The sequence below is a fragment of the Nannospalax galili genome, unplaced genomic scaffold (genome assembly GCF_000622305.1).
Source record: "Nannospalax galili isolate Female #2095 unplaced genomic scaffold, S.galili_v1.0 scaffold713, whole genome shotgun sequence".
Lineage (NCBI taxonomy): Eukaryota > Metazoa > Chordata > Mammalia > Rodentia > Spalacidae > Nannospalax > Nannospalax galili.
This window is the reverse complement of record NW_008333780.1, coordinates 172,281-199,957: the sequence shown is the minus strand read 5'-3', so window position 1 is coordinate 199,957 and position 27,677 is coordinate 172,281. Positions and strand designations below refer to the sequence as shown.

At 51.7% G+C, this 27,677-nt stretch overlaps 1 protein-coding gene across 3 annotated transcripts; it reads left to right on the top strand.

Annotated features, from left to right (window-relative positions):
• Positions 1-1,411: 1,411 nt before the first annotated feature.
• Podn (podocan) lies at positions 1,412-25,247 on the top strand. 3 transcript variants are annotated; one of them, XM_029561262.1, is made up of 11 exons: positions 1,412-1,653; positions 12,025-12,341; positions 13,525-13,618; positions 14,803-14,867; positions 16,101-16,210; positions 16,851-17,007; positions 17,314-17,429; positions 17,984-18,641; positions 21,699-21,847; positions 22,772-22,982; positions 24,901-25,247. In XM_029561262.1, exons 2-10 carry the CDS (start codon positions 12,030-12,032, stop codon positions 22,953-22,955), a joined length of 1,845 nt encoding a protein of 614 aa, XP_029417122.1. In that variant the 5' UTR covers positions 1,412-1,653; positions 12,025-12,029; the 3' UTR covers positions 22,956-22,982; positions 24,901-25,247. The 3 variants fall into 3 exon arrangements, with proteins under 3 accessions (XP_029417122.1, XP_008826640.1, XP_017652472.1); XM_008828418.3 differs by lacking the exon at positions 1,412-1,653 and adding an exon at positions 6,246-6,367; XM_017796983.2 differs by lacking the exon at positions 1,412-1,653 and adding an exon at positions 6,716-6,845.
• The last annotated feature ends 2,430 nt before the right edge of the window (positions 25,248-27,677 follow it).

Below are 27,677 nucleotides of genomic sequence, written 5' to 3'. Positions count from 1 at the left end.
TTTTTACATCTCTCTCAAGAGCCATTAAAATGTAATCATCTCTGTAACTAAATGAGTGGATATAGGATTAGTTAGTATGGCTTTCAGAGGTTTGCATTTTGCCAAAGGTTACAGTTCTGGCTGCCCTTGCCATGGTTGCTTGATGGTACTGAGCAGAGAAGAAAGGTTATCTGCCAAGTTGTACCTCCATATAAATTACTCTGTAGGATTGGACCACAGCGATATGAATTAGGAATTTGTACTCAACAGCTGAGGAGGAGTCTGAAAGATTTACATGCTGTCAGGAGCCACAACCAAGTCTGGCCACATTTTAGAGTTTTTCTCAATAGAGAGTTATGAAATCTTCTGGAAAGGTCCAGTTTTAGATCTTGCTGGAGACTGCTGCAACAAACAGCTTTTTAATTCTTGCTAAGAACAGAGAATGTTGGGCTACATTTCTGGCCCTTAAGAAATACAGAGTCTGATTCCATCTGGCTGGCTGTTTAATCTGGTGTGGAATTTTAGCCAGACTTCTTGAACTGTTTTTTTTTTTTTATCTAAAACTTATTGCCCAAAGTGTTGTTCATTTAGTCAGTTCAACCTTTTAGTTGCGGCATTTATTGCCATGAACATTAAATAAAGTTGTAGACAATTGATTATATTATGCTGTTTATTTAAATTGTAGGCAGAAGTGCTAGGGATGTAGCTCAATGGTAGGATGCTGTCATAGCATGTGCAAGGTCCTGGGTTCAATCACAGAACTTCTAAAAATAAAGAATAAGGCGTGGTGGCACACACCTTTAATCCCAGCACTCAGGAGGCAGAGGCAGGTGGATCTTTGTGAGTTCGAGGCCAGCCTGGTCTACATAGTGAGTTCCAGGACAGCTGGGGCTACAGGGAGACCCTGTTTCAAAAAGACCAAAAAATAAGGATAAAATAAAGTAAAATTGCATAAATTGCAGGCAGAGAAGTGGTAAGTGCTAGTTTTCTAATCGGCTGCCCAACAATGTTAGGTTTTAGTTTTCTCTGCAAGTTACTTTATAATTCACCTTTTAGAATATGGCACCTTCTGTAGTGTGAAAGACACAGCCTGTTTAGGACTAAATACTCAGGACAGAAGTAAATGGAAAGCGTTTTGGACATGAAGACAGTGTAAGAGGATGGTTGACTTGGGCAGACTGAAAGAAGCCCCAAGTTTGACTGAACATCAGTTGAAGTTCCTGGCAATAAAACCTGGTCATGAGTGGACTCGAATCTCTGACCACAGGTGTTCTAAACCCAGATGGCAAAACGTAGGCCTTCCTTCCTGAGACAGACCTGAATGAAGACTGAAGGATTATCTGAACCGGGAGCATGCCATTTCACTGACAGCAGTGGATGTCTCCTTTTATTATTTATCAAAATATTTTTCCACATGCCAGAAAAGACCAGAGTTTTCTTTTTTACTTATTTATACCTGGGCTTGTTTATAACTTTGGATGAAATGGAATCTTCGAAAAAAAATTCCAAATTTTACTAATATGAAAGCAGCCTGAGGATGTTTTGTTTGCCTGTTCTTAATAGGCTCTTCAAACCAGAGTGGTAGTGCAGTATAGCAGTTTCACTGAGTTGGAACCTGAAGACCTGACCTGAGTTTGAATTCTGCCTCCAGCACTCATTAGCTGGGTGCCCTGAGTAAGTTTCACTTCCTCCCTGAGCATCAGTTTCCTGAAATAAGGGACAATAATACCACTATGACTCACTTGGGTTCTCTAGCATGCTTTGCCACGGGCCTCACAGACTGAGGTGTTGAGACCAGGGGAGAATCTGGAGGTGTGAGCATTCAGGATTTTGACAGAGCTCAGCTCTATGCTGCTGTAGGCCTGAAGTCCCTTGCTGGAGGCATGTGGATGTGTCACAGCTGCAGAGTCCTTTGCGTTATAGAATATAACAGGTTCTAGAGATTAAGGGGTAGACATCTTGGTGTGTATGTGGAGGGGGTGTAAGACATTCATATCATAATGGTTTTAGGGTTAGAAAGGGGACCTCACAGAATGCAAGTTGAGATTCTTTCCTGAAAGGATTCCATCCAGAGAACAGAAATGAAAAATATACAAGTCCAGTAGTAGTTTGTGTAAAATGTTACAGGAATCCAGACTTCTTTTGTGGTTTTCCCATCCTCGGCTTCCTTCATGAGTCTGTGCGAGCGCACACGTGTGTGTGTGTGTGTGTGTGTGTGTGTGTGTGTGTGTGTGTGTTCATGTGTGTGTGTGTATAAACCTTTGGAGGCCAGGGATTGGGTGTTTTCCTTAGTTGCTCTTTGCCTTATTTTTTGAGATGGTCTCACAAGCTTACCAATTTGGCTAGACTGGCTGGCCAGTGAGCTCAAGAGATTGGCCTCTGTGACTCCTCACAATGTTGGGTTGCCTTACAGACATGTGCTGCCATGCCTGACTGGTGCTGGTGATTCAAACTAATGGTCCTTGTGCTTGCATGGTGCAAAGCAAGCACTTTACCCACTGATCTATCTCTCTAGCCCCTCTACATATTTTTTGAGACAGGATCTCTTGCTGAGCTTGGAACTCATTTATTAAGCTAGACTGGCTGGCCAGTAAGCCCCAGGGATCCTGTGTCTGCTTCCCAGTTGCTGGGATTACAGGTACATACCACTGTGTCCCACCTTATTTTTTTAAACATGGGTGCTGGCGATCAAACTCAGGTCCTCATACTTGCACAGCAAACACTTTACCAACTAAGCCATCTCCATAGCCTTAACTTTTGTCCTTTGTCAAGAGCCTTCAGCCAGGCAGTTGCAAACATAATCCTAGTTACTTGGGAAGCCAAGGCAAGCAAATTAAAAGTTCAAGGCCTTGTCTCAGAATCAAAAAATCAAAAAAAGAAGTCTGAGGATAAAGCTTAGTGGTAGAACATTGCCCAGTATGCACAAGGCCCTGGGTTTGATCCCTAATCCTGGAAATAACAAACATAAAAACCCTTCGGATAGACCCCATAGACCCAAACAGCACTCTGAATCAAACCACTGCCGTAGCTCAGTATTCAGGACTCTTCTACTGGATAAAGAAAAGTCTTGAGTCCTGAACTCAAGGAAAGGGAATATTTTCTTCCCCAATGGTGAAATGTGACAGCTTGTGTTTCTCGTCTCTCCCCGGCCCCCTTTGAGAGCCGCCTTCAGTCTTAGCTCTGTATCATGTCTTTTTTCCTTTTGCTTTTGCTTTTGTTTTTGTTTTGCTGTTTTTTGAAACAGGGTCTTCCTGTAGCCCCAGGTGGCCTGGAACTCACTATGTGGACCAGGCTGGCCTCAGTCTCAGCCACCTGCCCGTGCCTCCCGAGTGCAGGGATTAAAGGTGTGCGCCACTACGCCCAGCTGTATGTCTGTCTTTAGCCCTCTTTTTAAATGTTGTTTCCTTCTGTTTTTCATTAGAAGACAGGGTGGTAGAGAGGTTTCTTGTTCATTTTTACCACTTGTCATTTTTTAATGTGTGTGTGTGTGTGTGTGTGTGTGTGTGTGTGTGTGTGTGTGTGGGATTTGAAGCGGTGGAGCTGGAATTGAACCTGGACACCACCTCCCTGAAGGCTAGCTCTCATAGCTTTGGAGAGCGCTAAGAAAGCTGCTAAGGGACAACAGCAACCAATGGTCCAGCCCTAGCTTCAAGCCCTGAAAACCACACCAATGGACCAGCACAGCAAACGACATTGGTGCAGTTGTGCTACTTTTATCTTGGGGGCAAATGCTAGCTACCTAATTGGACTTAAAGCCCATTCAATGGGAGGAAACTCATGTGTGGTACTGTAAACCTAGCCAAATACACATAGCTGGAGAGGTCATAGATCTTAGAGAAAACTCCAAGGCTGTCACATTCCTAGACAAATGTAATATCACGTGCAAAATATGGATCCTTAAACTTGTAGGCAAGTATCCTAGTCACCACCCATCAAAGAAGCTCTTTTTTTCAAGCAATAAAGATAATTCCAGAGTTCCACAGCTAGTCACACAGAGATTTCTCTGTTACTTGCCCAAGTCTAAGTGACACATCTAAGATGCAACTTCTACACCTAAGGCTCACGGAACATAGAACCAGGGATGAAGAGAACGCTAATGCATCTTTCAACTCTCATCAATGAAACTCCGTCATGCAACAGAGGGCCAGGAATGTAAAAGGTCACAAATGGCCAAAACTCAGACAATAAGAGTCTGCAGAGTGTGGGCCCTTGGACAGGACTCCTATATTAAGATCCACCCACCAAGGGCTCAGGGAGGGTGCCAAAGAGGAAGGGGTTATAAAGATGATTTTCTGTATGATATACACAAAAATTAAAAATTAAAAAACAAAACAAAAAAACAAAGGACAACCTCCAGTGTTGGTCTACACATTCCACATTGAGGCAGGGTCTCTTGTTCACTGCTGTGCACACCAGGCTAGTTAGCCTGTGAGCTTCTGAGGATCCTGTGTGGCTTCCCATGCCTGCAGAGGGGTGTGCTGAGATTACAGATGCTTGATGCTACTGTTTTTGGCTTTTATGGAGATTCTGGGGATCCAAACTCAGCTGATCAAGCTTGTATGGCAAGTACTTTACCCACTGAGCCATCTCCAGACCCCTCCTCTTTTTAATATTCTATTTATTTTATTTTATATATGTGCATCACTGGCTTGGGCAAAGCCTTTTTCAATGGTGGGGGAGAAGGTATGTGGTGTACCAACTGGCTGGCCCCTAAAACACCCAGGCCCTAGCAGGTCTAAGTTACTCTAGACAATACCTTTGCCATAGGGCTGGAAAGATAGGTTATTTAAGGACTGTGCCTAGCACTTTGTAGGTGTTCGATATGTGCTGGTTTCTCCTTGTTCGAGATTTTGGTTCATGGGTAATCAAGCCAATAGAATCCTGTCCTTTTAGCTCCAGTTGAATCTATGCTCTGTCCAGAAAACACAAGACCCATCTCTGTTGGGCCCTGTCCAACCCTGTGAATCATACCAACATTCAAATTTGAGTTCAGAGAAGACTGGAATTTGAGGCCAAAGAAGGCAAAATATTTCCCTTTTCTACTATTGTTAAGTTCTTGAGTTATGGGTGTAATGGAAACATAGTTGTGGGTTCAAATCCAGGCTCTCTCCATACCTGCTCACATTGCCCACCTGTTCCATCACAGGGAGGGCTGTTGAGAATATAGACAGGCCCAGACCCTATCTGTCAGGTAGCATTTTATTAGCACTGGTCACTTACCCTGGCAGAGGCCATTTCCTTTCTTTGACTGCTGTTAAAGATGAAACAGCAGTTTTCCTTAGCAGGTTGTAAGAACTGGAGACTAGCCCATGGGTATATAGATACAGATAGAAGGAGAATGCCCTGGCAACCAGGAGTGAAGAGTCTGGAGCCACTTTACAAGAGCCGTCCATTCGTTCAGGGTCTTGGCAGTGCACATTTGCTTTATTTATCCTTGCCGCTCTTTGAGCAAGGTGAGATAGCTGTGGTGCCCTGCCTGTAGGCCAGAGCAGGTATGAAGGACAGGATTTTGCACAGTGGAAGTGCCAAGTACCACCCAAACCCAGTCCCACTGACTTTCCACCATGAAGCCCCTGGCACCAAACAGTGTTGATTCAGCTGCTAGTAGTTAATGCTCCTTTCCTTGGAACGTTTTCAGCTCCTGGGAGCAATATGGTGCCGAAAGGGCTCCCTACCCACCCCTTGGGTTTTCCCTGCGCCAGGGATTTGCGTGCACCTACCCAGACTCCCAGCCCAATTTACCATCCTTCAAGATTCACCAGGTTGTGGGGTCGGAGCCAGCAGAGAGCAAAGGGAGAGGGGAGAGCTAGGAACTTTGCCGGGAAGCGGTCTTGGCTAGCGCCGAATTAGCCACAGCCCGGGACCCCGGGATAGGAGAGGGAACCGAAGGGTACTTGTGCTGGAAAGGTTGCAAAGTCCTCCAACCCGAGGAAGAAGCTGAGCTTGGCGGCACTGGGTGGAAGGCGCCGTCTCGGCGGCGCTTCTTTCAGGTGCGGGACCCGAATCGGTGCAGTCGCCTGCAGGCTTGCAGTGGGATGCGGGACGCGGTAGGCACCCGCTTTCCCCGCGAGGGGCGTGGTGCGGCGCCCGCTGGGGCGGAGAGGGCCCGGTGCGGTCCGGCTGGCTGCGAGGGAAATGGGGAGCCGCCAAACCCAGGGCGCAGGCCCTGCCTCCCCGCGCCTGGGGACCCTGCGCCTGTGTCGGGAAGAGGCCGGCGTCCGGCAGATGCCGCGGGGCGGGGGCGGGGAGCGGGGGAGAGGCGGGGAGGAGAGAACCCACAACAAAACTTGGCGTCCGGGACGCGCAGCTCGACTTGAATGGAAGGCGCCTGCGCCCGAGGAGCGCAACACACACCCGGGAGCCTGCTCGCCCGCGGGGCGCGCACCAGGTACGGGCGGGAGCCGGGTGGGCCGCAGTCAAGACTGGGTAGCCTACCCCCACTTCCCTGCTGTGCGCGGGCTTCACCAGCAGCTGCCGGCAATGGGCCGCAGCATACCGCCGGAGGGTAGAGTCGGGCATGCCCCGGGTGCCACTCCAGCGGGATCAGGAGCAGGGGGCGCCCTTTTCTCCTCTCCCGCCAGAAGCTGGTCCCAGCCCCCAGGCCCCTCCCGCTGCGCACATCTGGAAAGAATCTGAGCGCGAGAGAGGAAGGGAGGTGGAGACACATGGGCCGGCGGCCGGGCCAGTGGGGGCAGGTGGAATGGGAAGAGGCCCGCACTCCTGCACTGACAGTCTGGGCCCAGGGCTTCCGAGTCCTTCCCTGTCAGTATCGACAGGGGCTCCACCGAGTCCAACATCGACCTCTTTACTGACGGAGAAACAAGTCCAGAAAGGGACAGAAATCTGTCCCTAGGGCTTGTGGACAGGTGAGAGGCGCACCCCAAGCGTCAACCCACTGAGCAGCAGGGCTCGGCTTCCTGGCCCCTGTGCAGCCTCTGTGCAGCGCTGGGCTTGCAATCCGTCTGCCTAGGCAGCTGCTTCCAGCCAGGATGGAGAAAGGGTGTGTGAAGAGCGAGGTGGTCCCGGAACCACCACCGTAGCCTAGGGCTGAGGGCGAGATGGGAGTTGGACCACCTGACGGGGTCTGGTGGAAGACAGGGAGGTGTTGGCTGCGAGCTCCGAAGCTGGGCCGGAGGCTGGGAGGAAGCTGCAGCCCACGCTGCTGGAGAGAAGCAGGCGTGTAGAGGGCTGGTATCCTGGCCCAGATGCGGATGCGTGAGAGAGCGCAGAGGGATGAGCGCAAGCAACCTGAACGTCGGCTGGCGAAGGAAGAGGCACCCCTGGTGTGAGCTGGGAGGGCTCCCATCGCGCAGTGAAAGCCAAAGTGAGGCAGGAGGGTCGGTCATAGGGCGCACACCTCTGGGAAGGGCCTGGGCTGCACTGGGAAATCACTGATGGCCCGTCTAGGGGTTCTGCCCCCTTCTGTCCACTCTTGGAGTTTCAGGCCAAATTTGTGTGCAAGTCAAGGGCAGATTCAATGACTTAGTGCCCTATGGAGAGAGCAAAATGTCCCTTCTGTCTGAATCCTGGGTAGGGGGTGGTGGATGGTGGTCTTTCCTTCTAAACACACCTGCCTCTTTCCTGACCCCACTTCACACCTTGCCTGTGTCTCCCGTCTGCCTAGAGGCCTTTCCTCCCTTTTGTTTACTTGCAGAACTACTCAGCCTCCAAGACCAGCTCAGGGCTATGGGCAGAAGGCCACATTAGTTCTGGGTTTTGTTGTTGTTTTCTTTTTTAAACATTTATGTGTGTGTGGGGGTGAGCACATGCCATGGTGCACATGTGGGAGTTTGTTCTCATCTTCCATCTTTTTTTTTTTAAAGATTGGGTCTCATTCTGTAGTCCTGGTTATCCTGGAACTCACTATGTAGACCAGACTGGCCTTGAACTCACAGAGATGTGCCTGCCTCTGCTTTCTGAGTGCCAGGACTAAAGATGTGTGCCACCATGCCCAGCTTTTCCTTCCATCATGTGGGTCCTGCGTTAGAACTCAGGTTGTCAGGCTTAGAAGCAGGCACCTTTACCCTCCGTGTATTTTTAATTATGTGTATGTGTGCCCGTCTGTGTATGGGTGTGTGTATGTTAGTGAAGGTGCCTGCGGAGACCAAAAGTGCCAGATCCCAGACTCTCATAGTCCTGAGGGTGGCCAGGAGGCTGGGGACAGAAGCCCACCACTGGGACTACAACTGTCCAAGCCATATCTAATCTTCCCACCCGGATCTGGATTCCAGCCACTCCTCTCTTCCCCTGAGCCAACATCTTGGCCCACGAAGCCTCTTTATCTCTCCCACCCCTCACCCACAGCTCCATCCCCAGCCTGCCTGTTGCCCTCTTCACTTCAGTGGCTCCTCTTCTTCTAGAGACAAGGCTCACACTCCCTGGCTCAACCTGGCCTGGACTTGTGGCTGCTTGTATCATTTCCAGTTCCCACCTGCCACCACAGTCTGGTGAGCTTTGCGGAGTTTGCAATATGGGCCTCTCTAGATCCCAGGCCTTCACACACACCAACCCCCTTTCACACTTGCCTGAAGCTCATCCACCAGAATATCTAACCCAGACCTCACCTCCTCTAGGAAGACACCTGAGGTTGGACTTCCTCTGGGCCCCTGTGAACTCTGATCCTTCTCCCTCACATCTCCAATGACTCAGTTTGCATATAAGGCTCTAAAATAGCACTGCCTAATAAATATAATGTGAGACAAACACAATGTGAGATGTTGAAGAAGCCACATTAGGAAAAGTAAAATGAAAGGCCAGGGAGATGGCTCAGGAGGTAAAAACTGCAACCCAAGCTCAGTGCCAGAACTCATAGGTGTGGTGGTGCATATCTGTAATCCCAGCACTCCTTTGGTGAGATGGGAGGTGGAGATAGCAGAATTGCCTGGAAGCTCAAGGCCAGCTAGCTTGGAATACACAGTGCAGGAATAGAAACAAGAGAGACCCTGCCTCAACAAGGTGGAAGGAGAGAACTTACTCTTGAAAGTTGTCCTCTGACCTCCACATGCACACCATGACATACATGCACCTGAGCCCCCCAACACACAAAATAAAAAATAATTTTAAAAAAGTAAAATGAAGCAGGTAAATTTAATTTTCTTTAACCCAATATATTAAAAACATTATCATTTAACTAATACAAAATGACTGAGGAATTTTATCATTAGTATTGATGAGGTGTTTACATTTTTTTTCCTGCACTGTCTGTAAACCATATACACTATAGTGTACACTTAGAGCACATCTCAGCTTGGACTAGCTATACCTCAAATGCTCCAAAGCCACATGTGGCAGTGAATGGCTACTAGAGTGGACAGGGCAGCCATGAGCCTCTTAAGCCAGGAGCCTACCTTGTGGGTCCTGAGTACCTAGTGTGCTTGGTCCAGGCAAGAACAGCCTAGGACAGTGTGGGAGTCCTGGGCTGGAAGCTCGACTTGGCCCCTTAACAGCTGTTACACTGGCCGATCCCAATGGGTCTGCTCTCTAAAGTAGTGATGAAAACATTTTCAATATGGTTCAGAATGTTAACATAAATGAAGTATTTGTACAAATGAGCTTATAGATTTTCAAGGAGACGTGCTGAAAGTAAGGGAAAAAACCAGTGGGACAACACAGATGAACCCTGGAAACAAGCTGGGGCACACAGAGAAAAGGCTATGCCGGCCCCAGTGAGACAGTGACTGCAAGCTAGGCAGAAAGAGACTTCGGGAGAAAAAGCTGCCAGTACCTTCGGAGTGCCTTGGCTATGTGGGGACAGGCACTCCTTTCCTACATCCTCTCCCTGGCCTCCTGCAGTGAGTGAATTTGAGGCCTGCCCCTACCCACCCCCAGCCTCCTCCTTGAGCCCTGATCTTGTTGAGGTCTGCCGCTGACTGCTCTGGCCTGAAGGCTTTGGAGCCCCCTGAGGGAGGGATCATGTATTCCGGTGATGCTCTATAGAGGTACGGCAGGGTGAATGGAGGGCCAGGTCGCTGGCAATGTCATTCACTGTTGCCCACTGATCTCTGGAGTTCAGGAGCCGGTTATCTGCTGGGCTCTCCTGTCTTCTGCCATGCTAGTGGGCTGGAGCCCAAGACTACTTAGGCTATGTGGACTGTAGGGTCAAGGAGGCCTGGCTGGCATCCTCTTCTCTCCTTTCTTTTCCCCTAGGGATCTTGCCCCTTGAGGGACCCCTTTACACCCAAATCTTGAGTGGGTAGTGATCATGGTACCACCCCCTCTAGACAGAGGACAGGGATGTGATTCTTCTCACCTCTGTCTCCAGGACATGGCTGGGTGCAAGACAGGGCATCTGAGGCAATAAGGGCACAAAGAAATATCTGAAATTGTACAGTAGAAGTCACATAGGGCTAGCGGAGCAGTGTCTTCTGGGAGCAGATAGGTCATGGCCTTGTCAAGAAGTCTATGTGGAGTTTAGACATGGGAGGCTGAAGAGGGGATTCTGTAGTGGACAGTGAGGTGGCTGGGAAGTAGATCATGCTGTGGAGCAGAGTAGTAGAAGGGAGAGCTTCCATTTATTGGTCATTTACTGTGTGCACCTCTGACCTCACTGGCTTCCCACTTCTGTCACCCCCAGGACAGATGAGAGACTGAAACTTAGACTGTTTCAGAACTTCCCCAAAGTTACACACCCATAAGAGCCAGAGCTGAGCTCATACCCTGGTCACTGGGCCCCAGAGCCTGCTGTCCAGGATCACTCTCAGCCCTGCTCTCCAGGGTCACTGTCCATCCCCCTCCTTGCCCCCGCCACCACCAAGTTTCCCAGATCCTCCCAGGACTGGCTCTGGTCAGACTCCTCTAGCTGCTGCACATTTTCATTTCCTGTGGGAGTGGTGGGAGAGATCCAGCCTGGCTTGTATGCTAGTGATCACTCCACTCAGGAGTGGACACCAGGGCGTAGACACTCGCCAGTGCACGTCCTGGCCACTTCATGGAGTGTTACCATGAAGAGTCACTGTAGTAGTGACAGCAGCTCCTATTGCTGAAGAGACACCAGATGCTGTGTCTGTTGTCACGCTGCCTCCTCACAGGAACATGAGTTTAGCATTACATGGTACAGATGAGGAGGCCAAGGCCCAGAAAGGGTGCAGTAAAGTGGGTCTGTGGGACCTCAGATAGTGTCCTCACTACCACTTTGTAATGAGAACTTGGGAACCCAGCTCTGAGCTAAGACCCAGGCTGTGGGACCATGGGGACAATGGCACCTCAGCATCATCCTCTGCCTGGAACCCATCCCTGATGTACTGGGGATCATCTACAGGGGCGGTGGTCATGTCAGACCCTGGTTAAGGCAGCTGAGTGACTAACCATCAGAAGTGGAACTCAGGAGGCCATGGGACAACTGTAGCCCCAGCCACCTCTTTGCCAGGCTTTGGGTTCACTCAGTCTGTACCTACACTCAGGGAATTATTCAGCCTGAGTTAAAAAAAGCCATCTTTGAGTGTTCACAGCCCAACTTAACTGACACTAAGCCCTAGGCAATCCCAGACTCTCCCCCTCTACACTGTAACACTGGAGTTGTTTCTTGGAAATCAATAATTGTACAAGAAAGGTGGAGGGCATTACGGGCAGAAGGAATAGCATGTACAAAAGTCTGGAGGGACCACTGAGCAGTCCTGTATAAGTGAGCTGGTGACAGGAGAGGGAGCTGGAAGAGCAGCAGGGCCAGGTCCTGAGGATCTCACAGTGGAAGCCTGAGCTTTGGGCACACCTGCTAGGGGAGGGACAAAAGCTTGCCACATGGCCTTTGTCGGGGTATCAGGAATTTAGCAAAATCCAGGTCTTGCCTCGGCTTCCTTTATGTGAAATTGGGTTGCAAATTCCTCGGGACCCAGACTGATATGTGTTGCGGAAGGTTTTGCAGCCTTGACTAAGGACAGGGCTTCATGACTCTCCCACCCTTACAGAGGGCAGCACCCATGGGAGAGGGTGGCAGATTGCAGTCAATGGAGTCCTATCATGACCACCAAGGGCCCTAGCCGCATGTGCAATGTATGTGACCAGTGAATCACCTGGCACCGAAGTGGGCCTGAGCCATTTCTCTTGCAGGCACCATGGCCCAGAGCAAGGGCCTGCTGTTCCTACTGCTGTTGCTGCTGCAGCTGCTCCTGGGCCCCGTACTCTCTGTGAGGGCACCTGTGTTTAGCCGAAGTAGCACCCACAGCCTGAGCCCTGAGGAAAATGAATTTGTGGAGGAGGGGCCTGTACTGGTCCTGAGTCCCGAGGAGCCAGAGCCTGGCCTGGCCACCATCGACTGCCCCCGAGACTGTGCCTGCTCCCAAGAGGGTGTTGTGGACTGTGGTGGCATCGACCTGCGGGAGTTCCCAGGTGACCTGCCAGAGCACACCAATCACCTGTCTCTGCAGGTGAGGCTGGTGTGTCAGCAGTTCCCCACTGCTTCTGTCCCCTGAGACTGCTGACCCTGAACCCCCAACATTGTTACACAGATCCTGCTTACCCAGAACTTCAATTCTCATGGCTCCTCATCCTGATTCAGGGTTCCAGGGCAGGTCAGATTCATGGAGTCCTGGTCCCCCGCTTAGGGCACCCCAATACCCTAGTCACAGAACCCTGAAATACAGCCTGCTAGTTCATGGGAGGAGTGTGCACTGAGGCCCAGCCTGGCAGCTGCCCCCCTCTTGAATAGACAGGACAGCACAGACACCATTGCAGGGCTAGAACAAGGGGACCCAACTCCAGGACACAGTGGGCTCAGAACCCCAGGTGCAGGCCCCTACTGAGGACTTCCTGACTGGGTGGACCCCAGTGTATCACAGGTAGTTCTAGGGGAAGAGGGGAGATGGCTACATCCTCTCCAGAGGAGATCCAGTAAGGGTAAGTGATCTGCCCTTGGTCACTCAACACTGCTGGGCTGGGCTGGTAGTTGTGGTGGCCCATGAGAGCAAAGGACAAGTTGAGGATAGCTCTTATTGTAGGCGCATTTGCTCACCCATCCATTCACACACAGACTGTCTCAGGTACCTGCTGGATGCCTGTGGTTCTGTGTGGGATGCTAGGTATGTAGGAAGGATGCAGGTTCCCCTGCCCCTCGGGTACTCACAGTGTGTGAATGAGACAGAGAAGTAGGTAAACAGAGAAGTCAAACAGAGCTAGAAGGGCCTGTACTGTGGGACCCAGAACATGTTCCTTATCTAGCTCTGAAGGCTTTCTGAAACAGGTGGTCACAGATCTAGTGTTCCAAGGAAAGTGGGGACTTGCAGAGCCAAAGAAAGGGAGCTAAGTGGCTTCTGCTTAGGGAAGAGCTGCAGATGACTGTCACCAAGTACATATACTTGAGGCAGATCTAAAGGGAAGATGGTCCAAAGCAAGTATGACCTGCAAGTGGATGTCCACATGTGGGCCCTTTAAGAGTGGAACTCATTCATCTCTCAGCTCACTGCTATGTACTTGGGGTTGGTCTGCCTCAGGAAAGAATTCCAAGGTGGATGCCCAAGAAAGGGATACTCCTAGGCCTGGGGTCCAGGATAGGCACAGAAGCCCACGCATCCCCACCCTACCCCAAACTGCTGCTGCCCTGTCTCTTTCCAGAACAACCAGCTGGAGAAGATCTACCCCGAGGAGCTGTCTCGGCTGCAGCAGCTGGAGACACTGAACCTCCAGAACAACCGTCTGACTTCCCGAGGTGAGGGAACCCCAGAGCTGGGACCTCGGGGCCTGAGTGGCATGGGGGCCATGGAGAAAGCTTGGCCTTGCAGACCCTGGGTTAAAGGAAAGCCCAGGCCTGGGCTGGACTGGCAGTGGGGCTCCTTGCTGTGGGCCAGAGCCAGCCCTGCATGCTCTGACACCCAGGAGGTGGGGCTTGGAGCCTTCAGAACAGCAGGCTTTCTGGGACCTTGTCATAGACTTTCCACTTTGCAAGGGCCCTTAGAATCAAAGAGCAAAAATTTAAGTTACTCTTTTTTTGTGAAGATGAACCTAGCATATGATTAGGATAAAGCATTTGGAAAATAAAATAGAAAGAAAAAAACACAGTTCTGCCACTGAATCCATTACTATTGACATTTTACTATTTTCTTTCCATTTTAAAAGAAAGCAGTTTTATGGAGATGTAATTTATGAACTACATGTCATGCAATTTAAAAGTTCAGTTTGATGGGTTTCAGTAAGTCTATATAGTGTACAACCATCCCCATGACCTGGCCCAGGCGTTTCTTCATTTTTAAATTGGTAGCTGAACTACAATAGCTGTGTAGGCTGCTTTGTCTCACTTAGTTGTTTATTTCTGTCATTGCTCATGCTCTCACTGGCCACCAGTTCACACCCTGCAGCAGGGTATTCCATGGGGGACACTCCATGGTTTATGTAACTGTTCCCTCTCTTTAGGCTTGGGCCTGTTCCAGCATCTGGGGGTCCTGGAGACGGAACTGAGTGTCAGAGGCCAGCTCAGGGCTGGAGAGAGGCCAGTCTGGCTGGTCTCCCAGCAACATGACATCAGTCAGAGGGGGCAGGAGTGAGCCAGGTGGTGCCTTCTGAGGCCTTCCCCTAGCACAGAGCCTAGTCTCAACTCTGCTGTACCTGCTCATAGGTGGGGCTGAGATTGAAAAGAGTGTCTTTGATGCCCCCTGCAGCCATCCCCAAGGGAGTACTCCTTCCGGGCTCAAAGGGTTAGGCTAGGTCACTCAGTCCCTCAGCAGACACTTAGCTGCTTGCTTCTGTGCTTGGGCCATGTGAGAGGGAGAAAACAAGCAGGGTAGACAGACCCAGAGGAGCAAGTTTTGACTCCTCCCTGAATCTTAGCAAGTGGGGTGGCTCGCCTGCTCCCCTGTAGCATCTCCTTCATCTAGGACTCTGACCTGTCCTTTGAAGGGCTTCCGGAAGAGGCATTCAAGCATCTGACCAACCTCAATTACCTGTACCTGGCCAACAATAAGGTGAGGGCCATTGAGGGTGGGTGGGCTGTTGTGCCCTCCCGGTGTTCTCGTCCCCTGAGCTCCGTGATTATTCCCCAGGACTTCTTCCAGTCTGGCCTCTGGGTCTCTGTTGCCCTAGAAATTGGGAAGGGAACATAGACCCACTCCTCTGACCCAGAGTGTCAGAATGTGTCGGGTAACAAAGAGGCCAGGGCCTCCAGCATGCAGAGGAGAGTTGTGGGCACTTGGGGGACTTCTTGGAGGAAATGGCATTTGAGCAAAGCAATAAAGGGTAGGTAGATTCTACCCTGTGCCCAGGGAAGGGCTATACAGTTGAGATGGCATGCTCCTGCGGTCCCAATATTCAGGCATGAGGTAGGAAGATCAGTTGAGTCCAAAAATTTGAGATGAGCCTGAATAACATCTGAGACCCTGTCTCAAAATTGATGTAAGTGAGCAGTAAGCAGGAAGGATGGCATGACTGAAGCTTGTCTTCCCTCCACCCCTGGGCTAATCAAAAGTCACACCCTGTTCCTGTTCTCTATGCCCCCAGGATGAATCCAGGGCCTTGATTGTCAAGCTGAGGCTGTGAGAGCTGGACACATTTTGGTTTTGCTTTATCAAAGGATGGAATGGGCTACAGAAATGGCTCAGCAGTTACTAGCACTTTCTGCTTTTCCAGAGGACCTGAGTTTGGTCCCCAGCACTCACATTGGCAGCTCACAACCATCTCTAACTCCAGTTCCAGGGTATCTAACGCCCTCTTCTGGACTCCGCTCAGCAGCCACCCTTATGCCCTTGATTGTCAAGCTGAGGCTGTGAGAGCTGGACACATTTTGGTTTTGCTTTATCAAAGGATGGAATGGGCTACAGAAATGGCTCAGCAGTTACTAGCACTTTCTGCTTTTCCAGAGGACCTGAGTTTGGTCCCCAGCACTCACATTGGCAGCTCACAACCATCTCTAACTCCAGTTCCAGGGTATCTAACGCCCTCTTCTGGACTCCGCTCAGCAGGCACCCTTATGCACACACACACACACACACACACACACACACACACACACACGTGTGCATGTGCATACACACGCACACAGACACAGGGGCAAGAGGGAGAGAGAGAATTTTTACTTTAGACAATTAGCTCTGGTTTCGGGGAAGATCCAAGTAAGGGGCGCAGATGAGTAGCCAGTGGCACAGGCCAGTGCTAACCTCTGCCCCTTCACTGGTCTTTCTGCCCCACTCTTCCCTTTCCAGCTGACATTGGCACCTCGATTCCTGCCAAACGCTCTAATCAGTGTGGACTTTGCTGCCAACTATCTCACCAAGATCTATGGACTCACCTTTGGTCAAAAGCCAAATTTGAGGTCAGAGGTCAGAGGGATGATCCTGGGCTTTGGGGACTATATGTGTGTGGGATGACTGTGGAGGGGTGGAGGGGAGCTAAGGTACTGCAATCCCTCTTTCAGGAGACAGAGGCAGGTCCTGAGGAGGAGCTTGCTGTGCAGCAGGCTACAGGCTCTACTTGGGACTGTGGTAGAGGGACACCCAGGGCCTGGGGGAAACTCAGGATCTAGAGGTATAAGAATAAGGGGGCTCTGCCCAAGAGATGAGGAGTGACAGCCTAGCCTATGCCTGTGTGGGGTGTGGGTGGAGGGAGCACCTTTCAGCAGGCAGAGCTGCCCTTCCCTGGAGCTGCTTAGGGAAGTGTGAGCATCCCCCTGGCACACTGGGCTTCATACAAAGAAATTTGGAAAGGGATCAGGAAGTACTTTTTCTGCCACTAATTTATGTGGTGATTTCTGAGAGAGTGCTGACCCTCTGTGGTCCCTGTGCATCACCATATAGGTGGGGTCTGAAGCTCTTTAACTCTGCACTTCTGGGTCAAGATGGGATAAGAGTGTCCTGGGCCCTACTCTCAGCCTGAGCAAGGGTTTGAAGTCTCAGGGGAAAGAGCCTGAATCCAGGCACCCCAGGAAGTGTGAGGACCATGCTTCAATCCCTCAGGTCTGTATACCTTCACAACAACAAGCTAGCAGATGCCGGGCTGCCTGACAACATGTTCAATGGCTCCAGCAATGTCGAGATCCTCATCCTATCCAGCAACTTCCTACGTCATGTGCCCAAGCACCTGCCACCTGCCCTGTACAAGCTGCACCTCAAGGTGATGAGTGGAGAGGTTGGAGGAGGGGGAATAGACCCATGGCCAGGGCACCAGAGCCAGGAGCTGCAGGGGAGAAGCCTGGCCCACATGGGCATGGGGCTGCCAAGTGAGTCTCAGGGCATGCTACAGGAATATGAGGCACCTCAAGGAACAGGCAAAAGCTTGGGTACCTGACCTTCAGTGTGGGTTGTATGGGGACTGACAACACACCCAGATGCTACAGGTCTGAGTCCCCTTCTGGTGGCCTCCAAGCTCCTCTCCTGAGGCCAGGTTCTTACCTCTGCCTCCTTTTCACATCCCCCTTAGAACAATAAGCTGGAGAAGATTCCCCCTGGGGCCTTCAGCGAGCTGAGCAACCTGCGTGAGCTGTACCTGCAGAATAACTACCTGACTGATGAGGGCCTGGACAATGAGACCTTCTGGTGAGCCCTGTATCCTCAGTGTCACCATGGCACCTAGCAGGCTCCTTCTTTGTTTTGTCCGAGCTAGGCACAGTCATGTTCACCCACTTCCCTGATGCTTTCCCTGGAGAAGGATCTTTGAGTCATGCCTGTTGGCATTTCTGCCCCCAGGAACAAGTCATCTCAGGGCTGCTGAGATGGCAGGGAGTCAAAGATGTGTTCGCAGAGGTGGACTGCTTGGTATAAAATAAAAACTCAAGCATTCTTGTTAAAAGGCAAATATGTTTTCATTTCAGAGTGTCCAAAATAGCCCCCACAGGCTAACCTAGGTTTCAACAATGGTCTTCAAATCAAATCAACTCCTATATGTTAGAAACCATGCTAGATCCCCCAATACTAATAAACCATTAAGTCAAACCCAGAGGGATTCTCAGAGTGGACTGCAAGCAGTGGCAGAGCTGGGGGCCGGGGCAGGGTTACAGGCAGCTCCTGCTACTTCCTTGGGAACAGAGGTGGGAAGAAACAAGGTGGGATGTGGGCTCCTGCCAAACATTCCAATTCCCTCCTTTCCCCAGGAAGCTCTCCAGCCTGGAGTATCTGGATCTGTCTAGCAACAACCTGTCACGGGTCCCAGCGGGTCTTCCCCGCAGCCTGGTCCTCCTACACCTGGAGAAGAATGTGATCCAGAGTGTGGACGCCGATGTGCTGACGCCCATCCGCAGCCTCGAGTACCTGCTCCTGCACAGCAACCAGCTGCGGGCGGAGGGCATCCACCCGCTGGCCTTCCAGGGCCTCAAGCGGCTTCACACCGTACACCTGTACAACAACGCACTGGAGAGTGTGCCCAGTGGCTTGCCCCGCCGCGTGCGCACCCTCATGATCCTGCACAACCAGATCACAGGCATTGGCCGTGAAGACTTCGCCACCACCTACTTCCTGGAGGAGCTCAATCTCAGCTACAACTACATCACCAGCCCGCAGGTGCACCGGGATGCCTTCCGAAAGCTGCGCCTGCTACGCTCCCTTGATCTGTCGGGCAACCGCCTGCAAACACTGCCTCCAGGCCTGCCCAGAAACGTGCACGTGCTGAAGGTCAAGCGCAATGAGCTAACTGCCCTGGCACGGGGGTCACTGGCTGGCATGGCCCAGCTGCGGGAGCTCTACCTCACCGGCAACCGACTGCGCAGCCGGGCCTTGGGTGCCCGCGCCTGGGCGGATCTTGCTGGTCTGCAGGTATGGAGAGGACTGGGCTGTGTAGGGTTGGGCTGTGAGTATGATTGCACAAAACCTACTCATCTGCTGGGATTAAGTGAGGGCTGTTCCAGGAGCGAGGTTCCTGTGGGATAGTCAGACTGAGCTCACCCACCATTGGATACCGGCTGGGGAGGCTGGCCGTAGAGTAGGGGACTATGGGCCATGCAACCCAGTCTACTGGTCGGTGCAAGAACTAAGGTCAGAATGAACACAGAAGCCTGTATCTGGGGTGACTGGGCCAGCTCACCACAGGCAGAACCAGGCTTGAAGGGATGGTGGAGGTAAGAGAGGGTCATGGCTGCAGGTCCTGGTTCAGGAGGGCTGGGGGCCAGTTCAGGCAGCATAGGAGAGTCCATATCAGTCATCTGAAGTACAGGAGTAGGTGCTTGCCGGGTTGGAGATTGGGGCATTGCCCACATTGGCCTTACCAGTCAACAGAGAGCCAAGGTGAGAAAATCTGGCAAAGGCACTCCGAGGCTGGACCATGGGCATGACTGATATGGCCACGCAGGGATGTCCCCAAAGAATCAGACTTCTTTGGGGAACAAGAAGAACCTCCTACTCAGTAAATAGGTGAAATTCATCCAAAACGCTGGAGAGGGCGAGGCACTGCAGTATAGTTGTGATGGCTTGTCCTCAGCCTGCCACAGCCACTCCTCTTCATGACAGACCTGACAGAAGCTGAGGGCCCCCACGTTGCTGCCCCTGCCCCCTCAGACCTCATCAGGGCCTGCTCTATTCTCCTGGACTCTGCTTGGATGCCAGCTCCTAAGACCTTCCTCTGCACTGTTCTTCATACGCCACATCCTCCAGGCGTGGATCTGTGGCTTGTCTGTTGTCTGCACTCTGGGTAGAATAAGGGGCCCATGTTTTACATTAAAACATTTTTTTGACAGAGTCTCACTATGTAGCACTGGCTGGCCTTGAATTCACATAGATTCACCTGCCTCTGCCTCCAGAGTACTGGGATTAAAGGTATGCACCACAGGTGTGTACCACCGTACCTGGCCTGAGGCCAGGTTTTTTAGTCTGCAGCACTCACCGCTGGCTGTGGTGGTGGGAATTACCATCCGGACTGGAGTGTCTGCACAGAGTGTCTGGGACAGCTGGAGACAAGGAGAGGCCAGGGGATACCCTGAGCTGAGCAGGGTGAGGTGGTTAAGGCAGCCCACCAGCACCTAACCCAGTTACAATATTCCTTGACTGGACTCAGCATGTGCAGTCAAGGAATGCATCTTGAAGAGCATCAGCTCACACATGCTGTTGCCCTGATTTCCATAGCTCCCTGCCGCCCTTGGGACCAAGGCCAGACTCCCTGCCATGTTGTCCAAGACTCTCTGCCCTGCTTCCAGCACACACTGGCCCTTCTGCTGGAAGTACCTTCCCTACCATACTTACTGGAGATGTTTGTTCATTCATTCATTCACTCCAAAGTCTGGAAGAGTCCCCACATTGTACTAGATACCTTTCCAGAGCTGGTTACCCTATGAAGAATGGGTCTTGTGAGGGAACACTTAGGACTCAGCTGGAGTGTCATCCTGTCTAGGTAGCATCCTTCCCCTCTAGGTGGGATAGGCAGGCCAGATACCTCCCTGGGCCTCAGCCTGTGTTGTCTGGTGAGGTAGCAGGGATTCTTTCTCATGGGTCTTTTGATAGGTAGCCAGCCATTCCTGCTGCCTCAGATCCACCCTGTGCTTACTGCTCTGGCCCAGAACTGGGTGAGGCCCTTTCCCACTCTCATCAGCCAAGCCCACAGCTTGTTTTATCAGACTTTGATCCAGCTCTACATCCCATCTGACTTTCTGAGGGTGGAGATGGTGGCTCATGGAGTCCAGGTGCCCTGCACCCATGGGTACCATCCATGACTAGAAAGCATGAGGGAGTGCTAACACTGAGAGTGGGGATGGTGCTAAGGACTGTAGACACACTGGGAAACAAGGAGCCCTGTGGGTAGGGGAGGTGACAGGGTTGGAAGCTTGTGTTCCCCTACACTCCTGATTCCAGCTCACCCAGCTATGTGGATTCAAGGCCCCCACTGGATTCTGACCCTGAATTCCAGCCTCTCAGGGTGCTGATGGAGCTTAGAGATTAATTAATCCTGCCCTGCAGAAGCACTGGTGTGGATCTGGTAAAGGTTACCGACACGCCATGTGGCAGCAACAGTAACCACAAAGCCAGCGTAAGCTGGGTCTCCTGTTCACTGTAGATGTTTCTACAGGAAACCTGCCCCACTTCCCTGCCTATGGCTCCTGGACTCCATGCATTTGGTGACTGAGCCCAGCCAACCTGGAGCCTGCTTATTGTGACAGGATTGCTGCAAGCCTTGCACCCTTACTCCTGGCCCCTGCACATGTGACCTGCATATGCGGTCCCTGAGATCTATAAATGAGTAACACCCACACATTCCCCTCATCTATGACCAGTGGGGCAGATTCAAGGGCTAAAAGGCCTGTGTACAGGTTCCTGGAGGCCAGAAGAGGGTGTTGGATCTCCTGGAACTAGAATTACAGGAAGTTGTGGGTGCTAGGAACAGAACTCAGGTCCTCTAGAAAAGCAGCAAACACTTAATTGCTGAGCCATCTCTAGCCCCATGTTTTTTCGTTTTTTTATGACTGGGTCTCACTAAGTTGTCCAGGCCTATCAAATCTGATCTTTCTGCTTTAAGTTTTCAGGTAGCTGGGATGCTAGGCCTGGGCCACCAGACCTGGCTTGTCTTAGTAAAGTGTGATGGGAGTGACAGGTGTGATAAGGAGGAAGGACTGTGACAACCAAACATCTTGGCTATGACTTTAGATACAAAGTCAGAAGGAACTGGGTAGGAGTCTGGCAAGTGGGTTCCAACCTCTGACAAGCTGTGTGACAGATTACTTAACTTCTCTGAGCTATTTCCCAATCTGGAAAATGGGGATAGTCAGATCCTCTCCTCACCAGGGTTATCATTAGATTTGGATAGGCTGCGTGCAGGTCAGTGAGAGTTTGGTAAGCTTTCAGTGCTTTGCACAGGTGGGAGTGTGACTCCCCTGATCACCTCTGCAGCTGCTGGATGTCGCTGGGAATCAGCTCACAGAGATCCCCGAGGGGCTCCCCAAGTCGCTTGAGTACCTGTACTTGCAGAACAACAAGATTAGTGCGGTTCCTGCCAGTGCCTTCGACTCCACCCCCAACCTCAAGGGGGTCTTTCTCAGGTAGGACGTCCCTGTGCAGCCCCCACATGCAGCCCCTGGGAGCACATCCAGCTCCAGAGGGACTCAGGGGAATTGCTCAAAGACAGAGCATGGGTATGGAGCCCGGCTTCGACACTGGCCTTGAGCCCTGAGTATACTGTAGGACCCTATGAGCCCTTGTTACCTCAGCAAGGATGGGCACAGCAGGCCAGGCCTACCGTGACTCAGGTTTGTAAGTAGGTGTCAGAATCATTAAGGATAGAGTATTATTGATGTTAATGTGGCATTGAGGGGACCCCAGAGAGCATCTCCCCAATCCATACCTGGGAAGATATGGCTGACTGCTGTGTCCATACCAACCAGGTGGGGCCCAAGTCTCAGACCCAGAGCACACATGCTCAAGTCCCCATTGGGCTCTGGGGATGGGGCTCCAGGGGACCCAGAGCCCAAAGGATATAGCTTCTTCCTAATCACACCCACACCTCAGCTCAGCTCCCCAAATCAGATAGGAAGAGGAACAGGGGAGAGCAGAAATCCCAGGGCAGTGACACTGGAGTGGTGTGAGCAGAACCTGAAATCAGGGCTGAGTGAATCCCTGGCCAGCTCATCCATGGCCTTGCCTGTGTGCCAGCCAGGCCTTGGTGTTAGTGCCCGAGGGTAGCAGAGGCAATTCCCATGTCTGCCACGCAGATGTAGTGAGAGTGTACACAGAGGGAAGCTTCCCCCCTAACTTTTGGGGTGACAGCCCTCTACTTTTCCCTGCCCCCAAGCTCTTGATGTCCTAACAGGTCAGCTTCCCATGGTGTACCATGCTTCTTGGTTCCCCACCTTTTCAACTTGCTGTGCCATCCTCTGGACACACTCCCTGCCCTTTTACCTTCTGAGCCGGGTGAGCAATGGGACCTAGCCTGGGCTCCTGACACTGACCAGTGGACTGCTGCCCAGGTTCAACAAGCTGGCCGTGGGCTCCGTGGTGGAAAGTGCTTTCCGGAGGCTGAAGCACCTGCAGGTCTTAGACATTGAAGGCAACTTTGAGTTTGGTGACATTTCCAAGGACCATGGCCGCTTAGAGGAGGAAGAGGAAGAAGAGGAGGAGGAAGAGGATGATGAGGAAGAGGACAGGAGATAGTGACAAAGTGACCCAGATCTGACCCAGGTGGGTGGTCTATGTGGCCATGGTGCTCATCTCTCCCCATAATCCTGTCCTTGGCCTCAGTCTAGGGTTTCTATAGTCTTCTCCCTGTCCTCTATTCTGTTTGTCCCTTCCCTTTGCAAACCTATATGTTCATTTTGCATGTTGGATGCACCAGGCCCATGGGAGAGGTTGAGGGGTGACAGCAAGCCCAGGGAGGTCAGCTCATGCCATAGCATTCAAGCCCAGGGAGAAGTGCTGTGCCAGGAGCCACCCCAAAGCAGGGTAGACATGTGAGGCTGGGGTTCAGGATGGAAGGCTGGGCCAGAGATGGGGAAGCAGGTCTTGAGATAGGTACCCAAACTGGGGGCTGGAAAGACTTCTCCAGAGGGAGGGGGCAGCCACAGGCAGCCAAGGAACAGGGAGTTTGCACACACATGTAACACAGGCATCTATACATGTGCACATGTACACATACATCACTTCCAGGACATATTGCAGGCACTACCATGTACACACTTGCATACACAAGTATGTCTGTATGAGTACATGCATAGACATGCCACCTGTGGGTACCCGTGCACACAGGCCTTACGTATGGACACACATCTGCACACATGCCTGGTGCATGCATAGGCTTTTCCAGAATTGGGCGTCTCAGCTATATCAGTATTGCTGGGAGGCTGAGGGAGCACTGCCAAGCCCAACTGGATATGTCTACATCGATTCCCCCATGACTTCATAGGGCATGACTGAGGGCGAGGTGGGGGTAGAGCGAGTGGCTGAGAAGGAGGGAGTACATTCACTCTGGGGGAGGCTAGAGCAGGAGCTTCCCAGTAGAGGGAAGGCCGTGTGAAGCTCTTGAAGGAGCACTGTGCTTGCTGCTCCTTTGGCACTGGAACTGGTGGAGCTGCTGTGGAAGGAGGTGCAGTGAGGATAAGAGCAGGTATGATGGCTGCTGTGGGGGTTGTGGGGGGCTAGTGCCTCTCCCACTACAGCAGGAGGGTTAAGTGGCTGCAGTCACAGGCAGGTAAGCAGTTTGGTGGCTGGATAGGAGGTCACATGAGCCTGAAGCCACCAGACTTCTGTCTTCTCCATGCAGTGGGAGGTGCCCAGCAGAGAACTGAATCTATCCATGGCTGAGGTTTTCACTAGGTTCCTGGGACCAGGAGGACAAGGAACAAAGAAATGGAGTATGTTGGCAGGCCCTGTGCTGAGGTCTAGGCTGGACAGAGAAGAGAGACAGATGGAAGAGTTGGTAGCAGGGACATGGGAAGGGTGCTGGAACCTGGGCAGATGGTAGGGAGCAGCTAGGCAGAGAGCAGTGGTCAGAGGGGCTATCTGAGGTTAATTAGGACTCCAGTGAATATGCTAGGGGTCACAAGGCCAGGATATGGCCATGGGAGGGGGCTGTTGGCCATGACCACCATTAGGATATTGACTTGAAGTAGGGCCTGGGGAAGAGAGGACCCCATAGTGGGGGGCTGTTGATGGATAAAGATGGTCCTGTGGGTAAATGATGGGGACAGGGTGTCCACTGATGAGAGTGAGCAGCATGCATGGCAGGGTTGTGAGCATGAGGGCCAGTTATGGTGGTAGAGCCCTTCTCCTGAGGCACTATCCCCTGGGACAGGAACAGCAGCAGGGGGTAACTGCTGTATTCCATGAGGATTCTCTGGCTCTAATGAGAGGAACAGTAGAGTTCTAGAGTCAGGGAGAATCTTCTCCTTTTGGGGGATGTTGGCCATGGTCAGGTCAACCAAGTAGGATGCTGGGAGAAGCCCCAGGGAGTTCTGGGCCCAAGGCTGGGTACTTCCCTCTGGCTCTAGATTCCCAGGGACACCTTACTCATAGTACCCTGGCTTCCTAGAGCCCCCTCATTCTAATCTATCTTCTGCAACGCTGGTTTTAACTGGCCCTGACTCTCCAACATGTTCCACAGGATGATGGACCACTGGATTCCTTTCTGCAGCCCAGGCCTGTGCCCATGTGTGCCCCCTTCTGCCACACCCAGCGCTGAGCCCAAGAGGCATCCTGAATGCCACAGGCTGAACATAATCTTGGGTTCCACCCCTTCCTGCATTATGTCACACAGCCAGACACGAGCAGACACTAACTTGGCCATACACAGCCAGCTGCATGTCACCTTCTAAACAAGTCTTCTGCCCAGGCCCTCATTGCCACACACTTGACCTCTGAGTCAATGCAGGGCCTGGCCTGGCACACTCAGGCAGCCACTCTCTGCTTCACACACACACACACACACACACACACACACACACACATACACATACACACACACACACAAACAGTGGCCTATGCCACCAACACAGCCAGAACTGACCAGAACAGCTGACCACATGCCACACCCTCTGTCATCTGTCCCTTGGAGACTCAGGGTTGTCTCTTTTCTCTGGCCAGGTGCTTCCCACCCTCTGAGACTCACAAAAGCTGGCTTTTGTTCCTTGCCCTCTCTCTGGGGATAAGAACCTTCTGACTTCTACTGGTGGCTTTGCCCCCTCCCTCTGGTGCTGGGTGATCTCCCTTCTTGCTGTGCCCTGGCAGGCCACAGGCACTTTCTGAGGATGACCTCAAGAAAGCGGAGGGAGGGAGGCAGCAGTGTGGGGCTGGGAGGAGCTGGAGGAAGGGCCCAGCTGCATTGTTCTTCAGGTCTGCAGGGAAGTTCTGGACACTTTCGGTTTTGTTTAAGAAAAAAAAAAAAGATAAAAATCTTTTTTTACCTGTTACAGAAAAACTAATATAAAGCATTATCCCTGCCCTTGCAGCTACACTGTGTCCGTGTGTGCTTCTGGCCAGGTATTGGGCTTGTGTCCACAAAGGGAGGGTGAGATCCAACATGCAATACCTGGGATAAGGCCAGGACCAGGACTTGGGGTACCCACAGGACTTGCACAGGCAGAGGGAGCATAGCAGTAAGTCAGGAGGGCCTGATATGTGCACCTGCAGTGGGTGGAAATGTGTTTGTAGGGCTGAGTCACTGCACAGGCCTGTGTCCTCCCCTGGTTGTCACAAGCTGAGCCTCCTTGGGGCAGAGGACCAGCTGGACTTTGGGCTGTGGAGGGCTCACATGGAGAGTCACCTTTGCATGAAAGTACTGTTACTGATGCAATTTGTGCTGCCAAAGTGGGGAGGAGACAGAAAGCAGGTCTGAGAGTTGGCGCAGAGCTGACTTGGGGACAAGGTCTCTGCAGGTCTTCTGAGGGAAGAGGTAACAGACATACCCAGTGTACTTCCCAGTGTGGGAACAGAGGGGGCCTTGGGTAGGATGCTGCAGGGAAGCCTCACCTAGCTGCCATCTAGGGACCTCCCTGCCCCTGAAGGTATGTGAGTACTTGCCAAAAGTCAGCCAAAACTCGGACTTCTACCTTGTGGCTCACAGGTGAGGGGAGTGCCAATTCTTCAAAGGTCTTAGATGTGATTCAAGGAAGGACAAACGAGTCTGTCCCCATGAAGGGAGAAGTGACTGGCTGGGCATCTGATCTCTCCTAGTTAGCCCTCAACAAAGGAAGGACATCTATGGTGGTCCTGCCAATGGGAGGGTAAGTCCTAGAGCCAAGGCCCTTCCTGGACTCTTCATACTATCCTGGGAGAAGGGTGGGTATATTGGTCACTTTTCTGTTGCTGTGACAGAAACACTGACCCAAGCAATTTATAGAAGGAAAACAGTTTATTTGAGCTTACGGTTCCAGGGGAATTATATCCCATCATGGCAGGGAGGCATGGTGGCTGGAGGTGGCTGGAGCAGGAGCAGCAGAAGCTGAGCTCTCACAGCATCACACAGGCACAGGACGAAAGAGAGCGACTGGAGATCTGGCAAGGCTTAAGAACTCTCTAAGCCCACCCCAGTGATATGCTTCCTCCAGGATAGCCACACCTTCTAAAACCTCCCAAAACAGCGCCATCATCTGGGGACAAAATGTCTTAAATATTTGGAGCCTATGGGGGGGGCATTTTCATTCAAACTACCACAGTGGGTATAGTTGAAGGGTAAAGGCATGTGCCCTTGAGTGACCCAGGAGAGGCCTGTCTCCTCTCTGGTATCTGGAGACCCCGGAACTGTGTCTGCCCTGTAAGGCACAGCTAGAGCTGTGTGGCAAGAGCCTTTCCTCTGCCCACAGGCCTTTGGAGGCACCCAGGGCCATTATAATGAAGGAGACTCTGGACAGCTCTTGGGCCCAGCCTCTCTCTAAGGTAAAGCATTAATCAAAGGCAGCCACTGGTTGAGATTTCTTCCTTTCCTGGGGTCTGATCAAGAGCCCAGGCCAGACATGGATAAGGAAGTCTGTCTACATCACTCCTAGACAAGGTCCATCAACAGTCAGGCCTGTTGAGATACCCTGGGGTATGTTAGTTTATACTCTGCCTTCTGCGTATGACACTCAGACAGGCTTGTTCTCACTGCAGCCACTGGGACAGGCTTATCTGTTCTCTGACAGCTTAAATTAATGCAATAAAAAAATGCTGCTCAGGGGATGGAGAGATAGCTCAGTGGGTTAAGAACACTTGCTGTTCTTGTAGAAGACCCGGGTTGGATTCCCAACACCCACATGGTGGCTAACAACCATGTATAACTCCAATTCCAGGGAATCCAATGCCCTCTTCTGACCTCTGCAGTCATTGCCCAACACAGGTGCACTTACATACATACAGGCAAAACACTCATACACATAAAATAAAAATAATAAATAAAGGGCCTGG